The following is a 21,058-nucleotide window of genomic DNA, read 5'->3' as shown; positions in this document are numbered from 1 at the left end:
TTACCGTCAACTGTTGGGGGGAGGGAAAGAAGTTGATTGGGAGACAGGGGGAGCGGGGGTGAGGTTTTGCGCTGAGTTCATTTTATTTTGTGTTTAATGTTTTGTAAATGTTAAAATTTTAAAAATATGAATAAAAATACTTTTTTTTAAATTCAAGAATTATCCATTCCAGTTGTCCTTACCCGCAAGCAGGCAGCACATAGGTCACGTGTCAGACTGATCTGCGATTGTGCATCGTCACTTCTGGATGACAACAACTGGACTGGTTGCTGCTTCATTTCGGAAAGCAGCAGCTCACAGATATTTATCCACTCAGTGCTTTCCACCTGGTAAATCCAAGCAAAGAATTCAAGGTGGTTGCTACATAGGAAATACTATCTCATAATTGTGATAACCATCCATTAATTGAACAACTTTTCATCAGGGAAAAGAAACATGCTCCAAGTGTTCAAAATACTGAAAGGATAATGCATGTACCTGATTCCATTGAGTGTGCTAATATATATTTGTCAAATACTATTGTCACCTACTTCTGAAATAGAGGGCGCGATTCTCCGGACTCACGACGGGGCGGAGAATAGCGGGCGACGCAAATTTTTACGGCGACGCTGGTCCGACGCCCTCCCGCTATTCTCCGACCCCGCACAATCTCAGAGTCGCCATTCCCGACAAACACCTCTATTACGCCCCCGACACGACCAGAATCGCTACTAATTGCCCCCCCCCGCTATTCACCGGCCCGGATGGGCCGAAGTCCCGACTTAATCGCGCGCTGTTTACACGGCGTGAAACACACCTGCTTTTTAAGTTCGTCAACCAGTCGTACTGGCTGACAACTGCTTCCAGGAGGTTAGCGCACCGCTCAGCGCACCGCTCAGCGCACCGCTCGAGTCTGGCCACAACGGGGAAGGCATCCCTGAGAACGGGAGGGGGGGTCCAGAGCGGGGGGAGTGGGGGAGATGGAAGGGGGAGTGGGGGAGACGGAGGGGAGGAGTGGCGGAGACGGAGGGGGGGAGTGGGGGAGACGGAGGGGGGGAGTGGGGGAGATGGAGAGGGCAGTGGGGGAAACAGAGGGGGGGAGTGGGGGAGACGGAGGGGGGGAGTGGGGGAGATGGAGGAGGGAGTGGGGGAGACGGAGGGGGGGAGTGGGGGAGACAGAGGGGGGAGTGGGGGAGACGGAGGGGGGGAGTGGGGGAGACGGAGGGGGAGATGGAGGGGGGGGGGGAGTGGGAGTGGGGGGGGTGTTAGGGAGAGAGTGAGCGAGTGACCCGTCCAACCCCGTAACAAAATGTCTGCCACCATGCCATGGCGTGCCGGTCACAAGGACAAGGCCGCTGTTTGCCCTGTGGCTTACGGACACAGGCCACTGACGCACCCGTGAGGAGGACATCGTTTACTGGCCGTTGGATGCAGAAAGTGACCAGGGGTTAGGCTGCCCGCGTGTCAGCAGCGCGATCAGGCCACCGGGACACACAGGTATCCCATGGCAGGCGGCTGCCGAGTTGTCGACTAACCTCCGTCTAACATGTCCCGTTTCTCTGCCCCCACCACCCTTCTGTAGGTTAGCACAATGTCTGTGAACAGAACGCCTATGTTCTGCGCAGTGGTTGGGGCCGCTGCACTGCATTTGGCGATGCAGCAGCATCCACACCCACAACCCGCAGTGGATGCAGGGCCAGCTGCAGCAGCAGAGGGAAGGGCCGAGGAGTTGCCAGTCGTCGAGCAGCATGGGGAGGAGGAGGAGGAGGAAGAGGAGAGAGTGAGGGTGCAGCCACGGCACCAGAGGCGACGACCAAGGCCGAGGGTGTACCGTGTCCGGGTCTCTTTCCTAACAATGACGGACATCACCTGCAGGAGGAGACTCCGGCTGCGTAGGCGGACCGTGATACATATCTGTCACCTCGTGGTGCACCTCGCCCCACGTGGAACGGGGGGAGGACACGCGATCCCGGTTGCCATCAAGGTGACGGTCGCTCTTAACTTCTATGCTACTGTCTCCTTCCAGTCTCCGAGCAGGGACGTCTCCGGGATCTCCCAGTCATCGGTGCACAGGTGCATCCGGGATGTGACCGACGCCCTCTATGCCACCGCGGACCGCTACATCACCTTTCCCGAGGACCAAGCAAGTCAAGACTCACGAGCTTGTGGATTTACCAGCGTGGCTGGGATACCGAGGGTGCAGGGGGCAATCGATTGTGTTCACGTCCCCATGCGCCCGCCTGCAGGGGACAGGGACGTGTTCACAAACAGAAGGGGGACATACTCCATGAATATCCAGGTGGTATGCGACCCCCACATGAGGATCATGAATGTCTGTGCAAGGTTCCCAGGGAGTGTGCATGACTCCTACATACTGGCGCAGTCGTTCATCCCTGCGATGTTTGAGGGACGTCCCCCCCCCCGGCTGAGGGGCTGGTTGCTAGGCGACAGGGGTTATCCGCTGAGGTCTTGGCTGATGATGCTTATACGGAGGCCTCAGACCAATGCGGAAACACGATACAACGAGGCCCATGCAGCAACCAGGGGTGTGGTGGAGCGCTGCCTTGGCCTCCTGAAGATGAGATTCAGGTGCCTGGACCGCTCCGGAGGGGCCCTGCAGTACCAGGCCGACAGGGTCGCTCGCATTGTTGTGGTCTGCTGTGTGCTGCACAACATCGCGATGCAGAGGGGAGATGACCTGCTGCAGGAGGCGGAGGGAGAAGCCAGTGGCAGTGGTGCCAGCACAGAGGAGGAGGAGGAGGAGGAGGAGGAGAGGGAGGAGGAGGAGGAGGAGGAGGCTGGCGGAGTGGCAGGCGCAACACGCAGACACGACCCAGGTGCTGGTGATGTCCAGGAGGCGGCACGACGGACCCGGCGAGGACGGCGGGCACGCAACGCCTTGGTGGCAGCACGGTTCTCGCGTCGCATGTGACGTCCCCGCTGAACACCAAACCACCACCTGCATCGCTAGTCGTGCAGAGGGTCAAGACACAACTGCCACCACTTAGACTGCACAACTGTACACTGCTCCACTTAGACATCACCCTTACCACTGGGTCCAGACGGTATGGCACAACATTGATGGCTGTGTCAGCGGGTGTGATCAGTGCCATGTGGAATGATGACAGCCCGCTCTGCGAAGAGCTGTGAGCTCAGAATCGTTAGAGAGAGTCTGACCCATGGCAATAGCTGAACCATCCACCTTGGTGGCCGCTGAGATCGTCACGGACACTCTATCACGTGCCCGCGTGGGCTAGCTGTGGGAGGGGGTGGGGGAGGGGCAGGGACTGCACACCCGGCACCGAAGTTTCACCGCTCGTCAACCCCAGCGACACTCGGTCACCATCACGATTCCTGTGGCTGTGGAACAATCACACGGTATTACAAGTAAGGTGGAACAGTGCGTCTAATGTTTTTTTTTAAATAATTTTTATTGAATTTTTCAAAATACAAACATTTTAACCCCCCCTACATTCACATTTAAATTATAACAAAACAAAGTCAAACCCCCCTACTTAACAAGAAAAAGAAAAAAGTCCCCCCCCCCCCCTACCCGCGCGTCCCCCCCTCCCCCGCCGGCGAACCGACAGTCAGACCAACTTATCATTTCTAGCAGCGTCCTCGGGCAGGCCTTGCCCGTGCCACCACCGCTACCGTACTTCCTTCGTCTTTGTCCCCCCTCCCCCCCCCCCCCCCCCTCCTCCCCCCCTCCCCTCCCGCCCTCCCCTCCCCTCCCGGGTTGCTGCTGTCACGGCCTCAGTTTCTATCTCTGATCCAAGAGGTCTAGGAAGGGTTGCCATCGCCTGGAAAACCCCTGCACCGACCCTCTCAGGGCGAATTTGATCCTTTCCAATTGGATGAAGTTTGCCATGTCGTTTAACCAGGTGTTAACACTCGGAGGCCTTTCGTCCCTCCACTGAATCAGGATCCACCTCCGAGCCACCAAGGACGCAAAGGCTAATATTCCAGCCTCCCTCGCCTCCTGTACCCCCGGCTCCACCCCAACCCCGAAGATCGCAAGTCCCCATCCTGGCTTGACCCTGGACCCCACCACTCTCGACACCGTCCCTGCCACCCCCTTCCAGAACTCCTCCAGTGCCGGACATGCCCAAAACATATGTGGATGATTCGCAGGGCTTCCCGAACATCTAATACACCTGTCTTCACCCCCGAAAAACCGACTCATCCTTGTCCCCGTCATGTGGGCTCTGTGCAGTACCTTAAATTGAATGAGACTTAGTCTCGCACATGACGACGACGAGTTGACCCTCTCCAGGGCGTCTGCCCATGTCCCGTCCTCTATCTGTTCCCCCAGCTCTAACTCCCACTTATCTTTCAGCTCCTCTACTGGTACCTCCTCCACCTCCTGCATAATCTTATAGATGTCCGAGATCTTCCCCTCCCCGACCCAGACCCCTGATAGCACCCTATCACTCACCCCCCTGTCGGGGAGCGCGGGGAACCCCGCTACCTGTCGTCTGGCAAATGCCTTCACTTGGAGGTACCTGAACGTGTTCCCCGGGGGGGAGCCCAAATTTCTCCTCCAGCTCTCCCAGGCTCGCAAACCTCCCCTCTATAAACAAGTCCCTCAGTTGTCTAATACCCGCCCTCTGCCAGCTCTGGAATCCCCCTCCTGTGTTTCCCGGCGCAAATCTGTGGTTCCCTCTTAGTGGTGCCCCTATCAGACCTCCCACTTCCCCCCTGTGTCGCCTCCACTGCCCCCAGATCTTGAGGGTGGCCGCCACCACCGGGCTCGTGGTATACCTCGTGGGAGGGAGCGGCCATGGTGCCGTTACCAGTGCCCCTAAGCTTATGTTGCCGCAGGACGCCCTCTCCATGCGCTTCCAGGCTGCCCCCTCCCCTTCCATCATCCACTTTCGTACCATCGATGTATTTGCCGCCCAGTAATATCCTGAAAGGTTGGGTAACGCCAGCCCTCCACTATCCCTACTCCGCTCCAAAAAGACCCTTCTAACTCTCGGGGTGCCATGTGCCCACACATACCCCATGATACTACTCGTTACCTTCTTGAAAAAGGCCCTGGGGAGGAAGATGGGCAGACACTGGAACAAAAACAAGAACCTCGGGAGGACCGTCATTTTAACTGACTGCACCCTCCCTGCCAGCGACAGCGGCACCATGTCCCACCTCTTAAACTCCTCCTCCATCTGTTCCACCAGTCTGGAAAAGTTCAACTTGTGGAGGGTCCCCCAGTTCTTTGCCACCTGCACCCCCAAATACCTAAAACTTTTAACTGCTCTTTTGAAGGGGAGCCTCCCAATTCCCTCCCCTTGGTCACCCGGGTGTATTACAAAGACCTCACTTTTCCCCAGATTTAATTTATATCCCGAAAAGTCCCCGAACTCCGCTAGTATCCCCATTACCTCCGGCATTCCCCCCTCCGGGTCTGCCACATACAACAACAAATCATCCACATAGAGCGAGACCCGATGTTCCTCCCCTCCCCTTGTCAGTCCTCTCCACCCCCCTGAACCCGTCAGTGCCATCGCCAACGGCTCAATCGCTAATGCAAAGAGTAAGGGAGATAGGGGACATCCCTGCCTAGTACCTCGATGGAGCCCAAAATATTCTCACCTCCTCCCGTTTGTTACCACACTTGCCATCGGAGCTGAATAGAGCAGTTTTACCCACTTGATAAATCCCTCCCCAAACCCAAACCTTTCCAACGTCTCCCACAAGTATTCCCACTCCACCCTGTCAAATGCATTCTCCGCGTCCAGCGCTACCACTATCTCCGCCTCCCCTTCCACTGCTGGCATCATAATCACATTTAACAATCTCCGGACATTTGTGTTAAGTTGGCGTCCCTTCACGAACCCCGTCTGGTCTTCATGGACTACCCCTGGCACACAGTCCTCTATCCTGGTTGCCAGGACCTTTGCTAAAGGCTTGGCGTCAACATTCAGGAGGGAGATGGGCCTGTAGGACCCGCACTGGACCGGGTCCTTGTCCTGCTTCAAAATCAAGGAGATCAGGGCCTGCGACATTGTTGGGGGCAGAACCCTCCCTCGCGCGCCTCATTGAAGGCTCGCACCAGCACTGGACCCACCAAGTCCACAAATTTCCTGTAAAACTCCACCGGGAACCCATCCGGCCCCGGCGCCTTCCCCGCCTGCATCTGGCCTATCCCTTTAATTAGCTCCTGCAGCTCTATCGGCGCCCCCAACCCTTCCACCAGCTCCTCCTGTACCTTTGGGAACCCCAATTTGTCGAGAAAGTTCTTCATTCCCCCTCTCCTCTTCGGCGGTTCAGACCTATACAATTCCCTATAGAAGTCCCTAAAGACCCTATTCACCTCCTGCCCCTTCTGCACTACGTCCCCACCCCTCTCTCTCACTCCCCCAATCTCTCTGGCTGCATCTCGCTTACAAAGCTGGTGTGCCAGCATCCTGCTCGCCTTTTCCCCGTACTCATACGCCGCACCCTGCGCCCTTCTCCACTGCATTTCCGCCTTCCTAGTGGTCAGTAGGTCGAACCTGGCCTGCAAGCTACGCCGCTCCCTTAATAGCCCCTCCTCTGGCGCCGCCGCATATTTCCTATCTACTTCTAGGAGCTCCCCCACCAGCCTCTCCCTTTCCTGCCTCTCCTTCCTCTCTCTGTGTGCCCTTATGGAGATCAGCTCTCCTCTAATCACTGCTTTCAAGGCCTCCCAGACCGTCCCCACCTGCACCTCACCTGTGTCATTCGTACCCAGATAGTTCTCAATGCCCGTTCTCACCCTTCTGCACACCTCTTCGTCCGCCAACAGCCCTACATCCAGGCGCCACAACGGGCGTTGGTCCCGCGCCTCCCCCATGTCCACGTCCACCCAATGTGGTGCATGGTCCGATATCGCAATGGCCGAGTACTCCGTGTCCTGCACTCTCGGTATCAGCCCACCTGTTCAATACGAAAAAATCGATCCTAGAGTACACTCTGTGGACGTGGGAGAAAAAAGAATACTCCCTCGCCCTAGGCCTACCAAATCTCCATGGGTCTACCCCTCCCATCTGCTCCATGAACCCCCTTAACACCTCTGCCGCTGCCGGCCTCCTATTCGTCCTGGAACTCGATCTATCCAGCCCAGGGTCTAACACCGTATTAAAGTCCCCTCCCATGATCAGGCCCCCTGCCTCCAGTCCCGGGATGAGGCCCAGCAGGCGCCTCATAAAACCCGCGTCGTCCCAGTTCGGGGCATACACATTTACCAGTACCACATTCTCTCCCTGCAGCCTACCCCTCACCATCACGTACCTGCCCTCCTTGTCTGCCACCACCTCTGCCGCCACAAACGACACCCTCTTTCCCACCAAAATCGCCACCCCCCGGTTCTTGATATCCAAGCCTGAGTGGAACACCTGTCCCACCCACCCCCTTCTCAGGCGGACCTGATCTGCTACCCTCAAATGAGTCTCCTGCAGCATTGCTACATCAGCCTTCAGTCCCTTCAGGTGTGAGAAGACCCTTGATCTTTTGACCGGCCCATTCAGCCCCCTTACGTTCCACGTGATCAATCGGGTCGCAGAGCGACCCGTCCCTACTCCCTGTCGATTAGCCATGTCTTGTCCCTTGCTCGCCCCGGGTCATCCCTTCTTTTCTGACCCGCTTCCCATAGCGATGGCCCCCCCCCCCCCCACCCCCCCGGCTCTCCCCTTCTCGTCCCTGGTCTTTCCAGCAGCAACCCGGTGTCCCCCCCCAGCCCCCCCCCCTTCCCCCCCCCCCCCCTTCCCCCCCCCCCCCCCCTGGCTAGGACCCCTCCTAGCCGCGATGTACCCCACATCGTACTCCCGAGAGTCAGCTGGTCTCCGCTGACCCGGCTGCTCCTGCCACATTCCGACTCCTCCCGGTTCACCCCATCTGCGCCCGTGAAAGATCCCCTTAAAACCCCCGAGAAAGACCCGCATAATCAACCCGCTCCCCCCCGTCCCGTCTCCCCAACTTAACGATATAAATACAAATACCCAATGGCAACTAAATACATAAATACTTAACTACATACTTAAATAACAAAATAATTAACTAACTATCAACTAACAGTGTGCCCAACCATCACCCTCCATCAAACAGTATAAATAACCGCAGATAACCATAACCCGAAACGAAAAAAAAAAAAAAAAAGAACAAAAACCCCCCCAAGCACCCAAAGAAAAAGGGTAAGAGGGGTAAATAACTAAGGGAAATTGGAAACGGGAAAAAACACCCCATAAGAAGCCAACGACCCACAATAGAGATTTCAACAGTACAAATATACAGAAACACCCAACAACTCGAAACCTTCAAAATATTCAGAAAAGACAACCGTTCGAGAAAAAACACCCCAAACAATCCACGAAACTGTTACCCAGTTCCGACCTGGCCTGAAAAAGAAAAGGGCCACTTGCTCAATCAAGAGTCCCCCGGCGGCTACGACCGCCGGTGCTCCCAGGTTTTAGTTCGTGTCCAACTTTTCCTCTTGTACAAAGGTCCAGGCCTCCTCTGGGGACTCGAAATAATGATGTTGGTCCTTGTAGGTGACCCACAAGCGCGCCGGTTGCAGCATTCCAAATTTGATCTTTTTCGCGTGTAGCACCGCCTTTGTCCGGTTGTACCGGGCCCGCCGCTTTGCCACCTCCGCACTCCAGTCCTGGTACACCCTTACCGTCGAGTTCTGCCACTTGCTGCTTTTCTCCCTTTTTGCCCACCTCAGGACTTTCTCTCGATCACTTAGCCGCTGGAACCGCACCAGCACCGCCCTCGGGGGCTCGTTTGCCCTAGGCCTCCTGGCCATGACCCGGTATGCCTCTTCCAATTCCAGGGGCGCCGGACCGGCCCCTTCCCCCATCAGGGAGCTCAACATCTCCGCCACATATCCCGGGAGATCCGACCCCTCCAGGCCTTCTTCCAGGCCCAGGATCCTCAAATTTTTCCTCCTCATCCGAGTGTCCAGCTCCTCGAAGCGGCTCTGCCACTTCATGTGGAGTGCCTCGTGCACCTCCACCTTTGCCCCGATGACTGTGGCCTCCTCCTCCCTCGCGGTCATCTCCTGCTGCAGATCTTTAATCGACGCCTCTTGGATCGCCTGGGCTCCCACCAACCTGGTGGCCGTCGCGTTCATGGACTCTAAGAGTTCCACTTTCATCTCTGTGAAAAAACGGAGGAGAGCGGCCTGCTGCTCCTCCGCCCATTTCTTCCACTCCTCCGATGCACCGCCGGCCGCCATTTTGATTTTCTTCCCCCGCTTTTTTTGGGGAGCTGCTGCCGTTTTTCTTGCCGCTCCACTCCGGGTACCGACCATAAAATCGGTCTAGTTCTCCTCAGGGGACCTTCCCCCACCGGGATTCGTTTTTTCAGCGCCGTTGGGGCCCTCCAATTGGCCCAAAAACACCTTTGTTGCAGGAGCTTCCAAATGTGCGGCTTAGCTAGTCATAGCCGCAACCGGAAGTTCCCAGTGCGTCTAATGTTAACAATTATTTACAGGTGCCTTAGCCCCTACAACTAAACTGTGCCCTTCACCCGTGCCAACTTACTCGGTGTCTATCTTAGTTGCCTTAAGGGCCCTACCACTACGTTTCCTGGGGCGACCCGGCCTTGATGGGCCAGGCTGCTCTGCGGGCGTCTCGGGTGACATTGTGCCACCCTGCTCTGCCTGCTGCCCACCCGATGCACCAGGGATGGGACGGGGGGAGGCCGAGAATTCCGGGACGTCCCGTGATGGAGTTAATGGGACGGGCCCCGAAACCTCCTCCTCCCTCGGGGAGCCCGGTGGCCCCCGGGCCTCACTTTGGGACAGAGGTGCGAGCGGGGAGGTGCCCCGTCGCGCCGCCGACACCTGGCGCTGCCAGTCCTGGAGGCCTGCAACGGTATCGACCAGGATCCGAAGGCTTGCAGACACGGAGTCCAGGGAGTTAGACATTCCCGCCAGGGACTGTGCGACCTCAACCTGTGTGTGCACGACGCCATCCAGCACATGTGTCAGGCGGTTGATGCTCTCGGCGACTGACTGCTGCGACTGGGCCATGACCTGGTGAGACTGGGCCAAGGCCTGCAGGGCGCCGGCAATGTCGTTTTGCCTCTGGCACATTGCTGCCTGTGAGAGGGCAACCCTGTCCAGGGCCGAGGATGACGCGTGCACATTAACCCCAACGCCTTGCATAACCTGACCCATCGCAGAAACCGTTTCACCCATTGCCTCCACCGCGGATGCCACCCGTGCGGTGTTGGCCTGGGTCTCTGCCATGAGCAGCACCACTCCCTGCTTGTGGACGCAGTTCGACTCCTCTAACAGCGTCTGCAGAGTCTAGAAGACAGCCCTCATCCCGTCATTGTTTCCCTGGGTTTCTTGAGGCATCGGCTGTGTGGGTGGGTTGAGAAACTCCAGGAACTCTGAAAACGTCTGGGAGCCAGCTGCATGCTGGGCCTGGTCTGGCCTCCGCCAGTCTGGGCCCTCGGTTGCTCTGACCTCCACCTGCTGTACCTGCTCAGCTGTGATGTGCGAACCAGACTGTGACACAGGAGCCTCATCACTAAATAGCCCTCTGGAATGGTGGATGGTGTGGGAGATAGCAGTGCCGCAAGCCCGATGTTGTCGCAATTTAGCGCCTCCTCTATGGTGTGGGGCCGCTCAGAGTCCGGAGGGTTATCGCTGGCCATTTCCGCGGCCTGTGGTATCGCCACCCTCTGGGCGTCCTGCTCCGCAGATTGGGTTGGGGAGGATGGGACTCCCCGCTGATCGGGCACCCTCTGTCGTGCGGCCGCGGGTGAGGTGGGGGCAGATGCCTGTGTCCATCTGCAGCCAGACGGCCCTGGTCGTTCGGCATCACGTCCTAGGGAAGAGAATGAGACGGGTTATTTAGATTTGCTCAGCAGGCCGCTGGACGGTCCCAGTGGGCAGCGTGTGAAGGGACAGAGGATGGGGGAGGTATCCCAGTGGGCAGGGTGTGTGATGGGGCAGAGGATGGGGGAGGTGTCCAAGTGGGCAGGGTGTGTGAAGGGACAGAGGATGGGGGAGGGGTGGGTGTTTGTCAGGGAGGGTTGTCTCACTTGCTGCAGGTCCGCCAACCTCGCATAGCGCGACATCCCAGGTGGCAGACCCCCCAACAAGGTCCAGTACCCTCTGCTCAAAGGTGGTGAGGGGGTGCAGGTTGGGTGAACCCCCTCCAGTCTGGTGCCGCTCACGGGTGTTGTGAGCGGACTTGGCCTGTTGGGAGAGGGTACATAGGTAGATCATTACAATACGGCAGGTATCAGCAGTCCGTTCAGATACTGGCATAGTTTGGGGGTCAAGTTATCATAAGACGATTGCATCTCTCCACGGGGGCCAGAGCGCTGGGTCTGTGACAACTTTGTGAACCACCCTCAACTAACTCTGTCCCAATCCCCCTCCACCCCCCGTGCCAGGGGGGGAGGTGGGTGATTAAGTTAAGGGGGAGGGATGGTTGTGACCAGGGGGCACCTTCTTGGCACTTACCCTGGCAGCTCTGGTGAGGTCGTGAAGCTTTTTTCGGCACTGCTCTGCTGAGCGAGGGGTCTGCCCCACAGCACTGACGGCAGCACCCACCTCACGCCAGGCCTGGCGTACCGCGCTGGCAGGTTGGCGATGCCCTCTCCGTGGGCAGATGATGCCCCTCCTCTGCTCGACAGCATCGAGCAGCGTATCCACATCTGCTTCAACAAAACGAGGTGCAGCTCTCCTGGGCTCCGACATCATGGCCTACAGATTCTGTGCTCGCCCGCGCCTTTTTACAGCGTCGGGCGGCGTCACGTGGGCGTGATCGCACCGTCGCCGCGTTCCGTCGTCATCGCGCACGTGATTGACGCGGCCGCGTTCCTAGCCCATTTCCCAGACGTGAATACGTCGGGAAATGGACCCTTCCTGACCGTCGTAAAACGCGCCCGTTTTCGACGCCAACTTCGCGATTTTTCGCGGGTGCGGAGAATCATGCCCAGAGACTGTTACCTTGAGTTTTTCAAGATCCTTCAGTTCATTGTCAGGATCTTCGAAGAGCAATGCTGTCCGTGTCTTAATCAATCCCTCAACGATATCTTTGCACCAGCTATGAACATAAACATAATAGACAAGGAATAGATAAGAACCACATAGATCAACCTGTTGAAGACTACTGAATTTTTGTTCATTCATTCATGGGATGTGGGTGGAACTGGCAAGGCATTGCTCTTCCCTAATTGCCCTTCAGAGGGGAGTGATGACCCTACTTCTCAAACCGTTGCCATCCATATGATGTAGGTACACCCATTGTGCCATTACAGAGGGACTTCCAAGCTTTTTATTTTGATCCAACGACAATGAAGAACAGCAATATACTTCCTGGTCAGAATGTTGTGTGAAATGGAAGAGAATTGGGAGATAGTGGTGTTCCCATCTATCTGATATCCTTGTCCTTCCAGGGAATAGAAGTTGTGGATTTTGTAGGTGCTGTTGAAAATACCTTGCCAAGTTGCAGCAGTGCACCTTGTAGATAGTGCACAATGCAGTTACAATGCACTCGTGGTGGAGGGATGCAAGGTTTAAGGTGGTGAATGGAGTGCCAATCAAGCAGGCTTCCTTTTCATTATAGTGTCCAGCTTCTTGAGTATTGTTGGAGCTGCACCCGTTCAGTCAAGGGGCGAGTGTCCCATCACATTCCTGATTTGGGGCAGCATGGTAGCACAATGGTTCGCACTGTTGCTTCAAAGCGCCAGGGTCCTAGGTTCGATTCCCGGCTTGGGTCACTGTCTGTGCGGAGTCTGCACGTTCTCCCTGTGTCTGCTCAGGTTTTCCCGGGTGCTCCGGTTTCCTCCCACAGGTCCCGAAAGAGACTACCCTGAGGAACTTGTGAAACAATGTTCTGAGTCTGAGTCAATTTACAAAATTGGCCTCCAACAACCACAACTATTGTTTTTGAGTTAGTTATGACTCCAATCAGTGAAGAATCTTTCTCCTTATTTCCATTGATTTCAATTTTGCTCAGGTTTCTTGCTACACTCGTTTAAATGTTTATGAGCTGTCAGGGACAGTCACTCTCATGTCATCTCTGGAATTCAGCTCATTTGTCCACTTTTGGACTCAGGCTATAAGAATTAAGGTGGACGTGAGTGGTCCGAGCAAAACAAATTGAGTATCGGTGAACAATTTATTGCTGTGTAAGTGCAGCTTGGTAGAACTGTTTTTAGAATATTTTAATTCAAGGTTTTACATATATACATGAAAATATCAGAAGACCAAAACATCAATATAAACAGAAACCACAAAACCCCAACCTCCCTCGCACCCCACTGTACCCCCTTCCTAATTTTACCCCCTTATCCCTCACTCCCAATCCACCCCCTGCTGACCCCTCAATCTACCTTGAACAAATCAATGTATGGTTTCCACCTCCTCCAACCCCCGAAAAGCGAACCTGACCTTTTCCAACCTCAGAAATTCTGCTAGGTCACTCACCCATACACCCACCTTCGGAGACTCTAACCCGCCATCACAACAAGATCCGTCTCTGGATGGGAGAAACTTAGAAATCATGCCCTTTATCTCCTCCTCACTGCCTGCTTTCCCACCTAGTTTAGTATCATTTGCAAATTTTGCTGTTACACTCTGTCCCTGCTTGCGAAGACTGGCCCCTGCGGCACTCCGCAAGTTACAGTTCACAGGCCAACAAAGGGACCAATGAATCTACCCCGCTCTTAACAGTTGCTATTGGAGTATAGAACATAGAACAGTACAGCACAGAACAGGCCCTTCGGCCCTCAATGTTGTGCCGAGCCATGATCACCCTACTCAAACCCACGTATCCACCCTATACCCGTAACCCAACAACCCCCCCTTAACCTTACTTTTATTAGGACACTACGGGCAATTTAGCATGGCCAATCAGCACTTTTGGTTTTTATTTCAAGATTTTCAACCTTTGCGGAATTTTGCTTTTATTTAAATTTGATGCTGGTCCCACTTTCGAGGCCTGAGCACATATTCTTGGCTATAAATCCAGGGCAGTACTGAGGGACTGCTGCACTGTCAAAGGTGACATCTTTCAAAAGCAGAGGCAAAGTGATGCTCCACCTGGCCTCTAAGACAGATGTAAAAGAACACAAGATGCATTCAAAAGTAAGCTGGGGAATCTTCCACACAGCCAAAAGTTACAATAGTTGATGTGATCATTTATTTGATTGGTTTGTAGGACTTTGTCGTGTGCACATTGGCCCAGGTTTCCTGCAGGACAACAGCAACTAAATTCCAAAAGTACTTTATTGGCTGAAAATTCTTTGTGTAATATCTGAGGTCATTAAGGATGCAATACTTATTCTTACTTTCCAAAATATTTGTCGATACAGTAAAATAAAAGTCTAAGTTTAAGACACAGCCTCATTACTTTTGAATGCTGAATGGCATTCTGGTACTTCAGGGCAAACTTTGACCTTACCCATACATTTGTGTTGATAAGATATTCAGCTGACTAGCCACCATCAGAGCTTTCTTCTCCAGCTTTGCAGGTGTATCTGGATATGAAAGGTTCGTGAAGTGTTTTTTTTTCAAGTTTGCAATTGGGTCATGCACCAATTGGAGCAATATATCTACCAACAAGTGGCTCATTTCACTTTGAACAATAAGAATCTGGATGGAAAAGAAATAGAAGCACATAGTTCAACTGTATAAATATATCTAAAATTTAGCATTTCCTCCAAGTCTGACATTTACTTGCTATAACAATTTCTTGTCACTCTTTTTCCATCATGCTATTCAATAATACTTTTGTCACTTTTTTTGGTGACACTTTGTTGACTAAAATCTTAACAAACCAGAAATGAAAGGCAGAAAACATCTAAGCCAGAGCACAAATGCAGTCAGGCCATTTACTGTTTTCAAACGAAAATAAGCAGACTCATGCAATTCAATTTTCTCAGCACCAGAGGTTCCAGAATAAAACGTAATGGGGCGTAACCTCTAAGCTCCACAACAACGGAATTCAGTGGTATGCCAAAGATGCATTGGGGAATCCCATTTGGAACTTCACTGGTATGTATTTGCACCAAAAGTGAAAGCAATTGACTTGCTGGGTGAACCATCTGAAAATGCTGTTTAAATGGCAAACATTGGATGCTTCCAATAGGGTTACACTAATTGTTATCCAGAAAAAATTAAAAGAATTTAAATCTCTTCTAACTTCTGTGGGGATCAGGGAGGTGTGGGGGGATTCCCGTAGTGGGAGTGGTCTGGGTCTGTGCAATAAGTTTCCCAGAGGTTAGAGAGGGCTCAATTCTTCTAACGTCTGGGTTTTCAACAGACCCAGTCATCCCACCACGAGGAGACATCCCCCCACCTCAAACCCTTGCAAGACTCCTCCCGCCCCCGACTAACCAACCCCCACCTCCACCACACACAGGGTGGGATTCTCCGCCGGTGGGATTCCCCGTTTTGCCGGCACCTGGGGATTTCCCGACGGCATGGGGCTGCTCCACAATGGGAAACCCCATTGACCGGACGGCGTAACGAAGAATCCCGCCGGCGGTCTAGGTTGTAAAGTGGCATGGCAGGGCGGAGAATCCAGCCCCTAGTATTTCCCAACTCCCCGTGAGATTCCACCCATCCACAATGAACTCCTCACCTCCACTCCGCAGGCCAAAATCTTAACTCCTGACCCAACCAGAAGCCCCCATGACACCCGACCCCCCTGACCCAACCCCCCCACCCACCCACCACCCCGCACTCCCAAGTCCAACCTGACCACCCAGTTCCCCGACCTGGCTAGACAGGGAGAATCTGTGACCGGAATGTTCCAGCCGTTCACACCAGCGGGATTTTCCAGTCCTGTCGGCAATGCACCCCTGCCATAGGCTTTTCACCACTGGCCAATGGCAGGCCACCGCCACCACCACAAAACACAAAGGGGTTGCGCGGAGAAAATCCCGACCTGTAACTTTACTTTGCTATCTTGGAAATAATTGTTCAAAATAAAATTGCTGGAGTTATCACTCCTCACATCTCCATCGAAACAGCCAACACTGAAACTCAGGCTTGTCCTATTGACGTTTCTCTCAGATTCATTCCCCACAAATGTAGATGTTCCATCATCTCCACACAATCTGTTTCTTGGACTTGCAATTCTCTGCTTTCACTCCTTGAAGAAGAGAGTACACACAATACTCCAGCTGTGGCCTAACCAACGTTTTATACAGTTCCTGCATATCCTCCCTGCTTTTAAACCTTATGCCTCGGCTAATAAACGCAATACACCATCTGCCTTCTTAACCGCTGTATCCACCTTGGGTGGCACATTGGTGCAGTGGTTAGTACTGCTGCCTCACGGCACCGAGGACCCGGGTCGACCCTGGTCCCGGGTCACTGTCCATGTGGAGTTTGAACATTCTCCTCATGTCTGCGTGGGTCTCACCCCCACAACCCAAAGATGTCGACCCAAAGATGTCAACCCAAACCCAAGTCGACGCCACCACCAAGAAGGCACAACAGCACCTATACTTTCCTAAGGAAATTTGGCATGTCCACATTAACTCTTACCAACTTTTACAGATGCGCCATAGAAAGCATCCTATCTGGCTGCATCACAGCCTGGCATGGCAACTGCTTGGCCAAGACCACAAGAAACTTCAGAGAGTCGTGAACACAGCCCAGTCCATCACACATGGACTCCATCTAAATCTCCCGCTGCCTGGGGAAAGCGGGCAGCATAATCAAAGATCCTTCCCACCCGGCTTACTCACTCTTCCAGGTTCTCCCATCAGGCAGGAGATGCAGAAGTCTGAGAACACGCACAAACAGACTTAAAAACAGCTTCTTTCCCACTGATACCAGACTCCTAAATGACCCTCTTATGGACTGACCTGATTAACACTACACCCCTGTGTGCTTCACCCGATGCCGGTGTTATCTAGTTACATTGTGTACCTTGTGTTGTCCTATTATGTATTTTCTTTTATTTCCTTTTCTTTTCATGTACTTAATGATCTGTTGAACTGCTCGCAGAAAAAATACTTTTCACTGTACCTTGGTACATGTGACAATAAGCAAATCCAATCCAATGTGTAGGGTAGGTGGATTGGCCACACTAAATTGTCCCTTCATTGGAAAAATTAAAAATAAACACTGTATCCATCTGCCATGCTACCTTAAGGGACCAGTGTACATGCACAATAAGGTCCTTCTGATCCTTTGCGCTTCCCAGGATCCTGCTGTTTATCATGTATTCCCTTGCCTTGTTTGTTCTGCTCAAGTGCTTCAACTCACACTTATCCGGATTGAATTCCATTTGCACTGGTCAGCCTATCTGATCAGTCCATCCATACCCTCCTGTATTCAAACGCTATCCTCCTCACTATTTACCACCCTACCAATTTTCATATCATCTGCAAACGTACTGATCAACCCTCCTACATTCATATCTAAATCACTTATATAAACCACAAACAGCAAGGGCCCCAACACGGATTCCCTGCAGGACCCCACTGGACACAGGCCTCCAGTCAGAAAAACAGCCCTCTACCATCACCCTTTGCTTCCTGCCACTCAGTCAATTTTGGATCCAATTTGCCAAATTTCCTTGGATCCCATGGGTTCTTAACTTCGTTATCAGTCTCCCGTGTGGGACTTTATCAAAAGCCTTGGTGAAGTCTAAGTAGACTACATCAAATGCATATCCCTGATCTACACACCAGGTCACCTCTTTGAAAAATTCAATCAAGTTGGTCAGACATGACCTCCCCTTAACAAAACCATGCTGACTGTTCTTGATTAATCCCTGCCTCTCCAAATGCAGATTAATTCTGATCCCCAGAATTGCTTCCAATAGTTTCCCCATCACTGAGGTTAGACTGACTGGCCTGTCGTTTCCTGATTTATCTCTTCCTCCCTTCTTGAATAAAGGTACCACATTGGCTATCCTCCAGTCCCCCGGCACCTCTCCTGTGGCCAGAGAGGAATTGAAAATTGTTGCCAGAGTCCCTGCTATTTCCTCCCTTGCCTCACTTAACAGCCTGGGATACATTTCATCTGGCCCTTGAGATTTGTCTACTTTGAAGCCTGCCAGACGACTCAGGTCTGTCTATGTTACTCTCGTTAATTTCATTACAGTCCTTCTCCCTGATTTATATACCCACACTGTCCCTCTCATCAGTGAACTCTGACACAAAGTATTCATTTAGAACCCTACCTACTACCTCCGGTTCCAAACACAAATTTCCATTGCGGTCCTTAATGAGCCCCAGTCTTTCTCTAGTTAACCTTTTACCCTTCATGTATTATAAAACAATTTAGGATTTTCCTTTATTTAGATTTAGATTTATTATCATGTGTACCAAGGTACAGTGAAACGTATTGTCCTATGTACAGTCCAGGTAGATCATTCGATACATGAAAAATATAGGACATGCGATAAATGCACAATGTAAATACATATACATGGACATCAGGTAAAGCATACATAATGCTACAATAGTAGAGAAGGTGCGTAGAGAGATCAGTTCAGTCCATAAGAGGGTGATTCAGGAGTTTGGTTACAGCAGGGAAAAAGCTATTTTTTGAACCTGTTAGTGCATGTTTTCAGTCTTTTGTATCTCCTGCCCAATGGAAGAGGTTGGAAGAGAGAATAACCTAGGTGGGAGTGGTCTTTGATTATGCCGTACGCTTTCGGAAAGCAGCAGGAGGTGTAGACAGAGTCAATGGATGGGAGGTGGGTTCAAGTGATGGGCTGGGCTGCGTTCACGACTCTCTGTAGTTTCTTACTATCTTGGGTCGAGCAGTTGCCATACCAGGCTGTGATGCAGCCAGATAGGATGCTTTCTATGGTGCTTTTGTAAAAATTGGTGATAGAACCATCAATTCTACGGACAAGTGCTTGTAGGATTAGAATAGCGGTTTTAATATACTTACAACAGAGCCAGCCTGTTAGCCGTTGAACTTTTGGTGAACTGGCTGGCTGACTCTGTGGCATGGATCTTTATACAGCAGCTCCAGGGGGAGGAGTTCTGGGCGGAGCCAAGGGGGAGCCCAGTACAAACTCTTGAGTACTCCCAGAGCTACTCCCCCTGGTGGTCAGGTAGTGCAACTGCACTTACAATATTGATACATATACTTGGAACAGAGTGACATTGGTAACTATAATACCGTGTGAATCTCATTCACCACAATTGGTAAGAGTCAATGTGGACATGCCAAATTTCCTTAGTTTCCTGAGGAAGTATAGGCACTGTTGTGCTTTCTTGGTCGTAGCGTCGACGTGGGTGGACCAGGACAGATTGTTGGTGATGTGTACACCTAGGAACCATCTCCACCTCAGCACCATTAATGCAGACAGGTGTGTATGACACTACACCTCCTGAAGGTGATGACCAGCATCTTAGTTTTGCTGACATTGAGGGAGAGATTACGGTCATTGCATCGTGCCACTAGGTTCTTTATACAGCCTGATACAGCGTGGGAGGGAGCTCTCCCCTCTCCACTGATTTGTTTTACATCTCTATTAACAAGGACCCCAGCTCCCACCCAAACCTCTTGTAGAACTCGACTGGGAACCCATCCAGCCCGGGGCCTTCCCCATCTGCAACGATCCCACACAATCCATTACCTCCCTCAGCCCGATCGGAGCCCCCAGTCCTTGCACCTTTGCCTCCCCCACCCTCAGAAAATCCACACCATCCAAAAATTGTCTCATGCCCCCATCCCCCACCGGAGGCTCCGAGCTATATAATTTCCAGTAAAAAACCTCAAATACCCCATGCACCTCCCCCCGCTCCATTACCACCATACCTTCGTAATCTCCCATCTGCAAATTTCCCTCGCCATGGCCTACCTCCTCAGCTGATACACAAGTATCCTGCTGGCTTTCTTTCCATATTCATATATACTGCCCCTCTGGCTCTGCGCTGTTGCCCCACTGCCTTTCCCGTGGACACAAGTCCAGACTCCAAATGGAGCTTCTGCCTCTCCTTCAAGAACACCTCTTCAGGCCTGGCCGAGTACCTCTGGTCAACACTCAGAATGGCCTCCACCGACCTCAACCTCTCAGCCCGCCCCAACCTCTTTTTGTGCACCCGTATGGAGATAAACTACCCCCATTATCACCACCTTCCGTATCTTCCACAACGTGGAGGCAGCGATCAACCCCCAACTGATTCTGCTCCAGATAGTTCTGGATAGCCACCCCTATCTTCTCGCAAACCTCCTTATCCGCCAATAACCCCACATCCAACCTCCACTGCGGTCGTTGGGGACTCCCCATTGCCACGTGCAATTCCACTCAATGCGGCACATGGTCAGCCAGTACGCTTGCCGAATACTCTATCAAACCAATGCCGTAAACAGCACCTTGACCAGGACATAGAAATCAATACTGGAGTACACCCAGTGGACATTCGAGAAGTACAAAAACCCCTTCGCCTTAGGCCTCTCAAGCCATCATGGGTCTGTCCCTCCCATACATTCCATAAACCCCAACAGCTCCATTGCCATGGCCGACACCCTCAGGGACCTGGAACATGACCGGAGCAGCTTGGGGTCCAGCACCGTATTAAAATCCCCCTCCTATAATAATAACATTTATTAGTGTCACAAGTAGGCTTAAATCAACACTGCAATGAAGTGACTCTGAAAATATCCTAGTCACCACACTACGGTGGCTGTTCGGGTACACAGAGAGAGAATTTAGAATGTCCAATTCACCTAACAAGTATGTCTTTCGGCATTTGTGGAGGAAACCCACACAGACACGGGAGAACATGCAGACTCTGCACAGACAGCGACCCAAACCGGGAATCGAACCCAGATCCCTGACGCTGTGAAGCAACAGTGCTACCTACTGTGCTTGCGTGCCGCCCATCAGCCAGTACGGGTCCAAGTCCGGGATCTTTGCCAAAACCCACCTCAAAAACTCTACATCGTCCCAATTTGGGGCATACACATTCACCAGCACCACCGGCACCCCCTCCAACCTCCCACTCACCACCACAAATCTACCCCAGGGTCCATCACTATATTCCCCACCTCAAAAGTCACCCTCTTATTGATCAACACTGCCACACCTATTGTCCTCATTACCAACCCTGAATAAAATGCCTGCCCCACCCAGCCCTTCTTCAACTTTGTCTGGTCCCTCACCTT

The 21,058-nt window shown here is 52.7% G+C and overlaps 1 protein-coding gene across 6 annotated transcripts in view; it reads right to left on the bottom strand.

Moving 5' to 3' along the window:
• The window catches only part of axdnd1 (axonemal dynein light chain domain containing 1), a 314,107-nt gene that overhangs the window by 93,275 nt on the left and 199,774 nt on the right, over positions 1 to 21,058 (bottom strand). For all 6 annotated transcript variants that reach the window (XM_038794662.1, XM_038794663.1, XM_038794660.1 and 3 more), the window contains exons 20-22: positions 14,373 to 14,563; positions 11,915 to 12,011; positions 183 to 326 (exon numbers count right to left, since the gene is read on the bottom strand). In XM_038794662.1, the coding sequence (XP_038650590.1) occupies positions 183 to 326; positions 11,915 to 12,011; positions 14,373 to 14,563 (432 nt within the window). The remainder of the gene's footprint in view (positions 1 to 182; positions 327 to 11,914; positions 12,012 to 14,372; positions 14,564 to 21,058) is intronic.

This window comes from Scyliorhinus canicula, chromosome 4 (genome assembly GCF_902713615.1).
Source record: "Scyliorhinus canicula chromosome 4, sScyCan1.1, whole genome shotgun sequence".
NCBI classification, from domain to species: Eukaryota; Metazoa; Chordata; class Chondrichthyes; order Carcharhiniformes; family Scyliorhinidae; genus Scyliorhinus; species Scyliorhinus canicula.
This window is presented reverse-complemented; position numbering and strand designations above follow the sequence as displayed.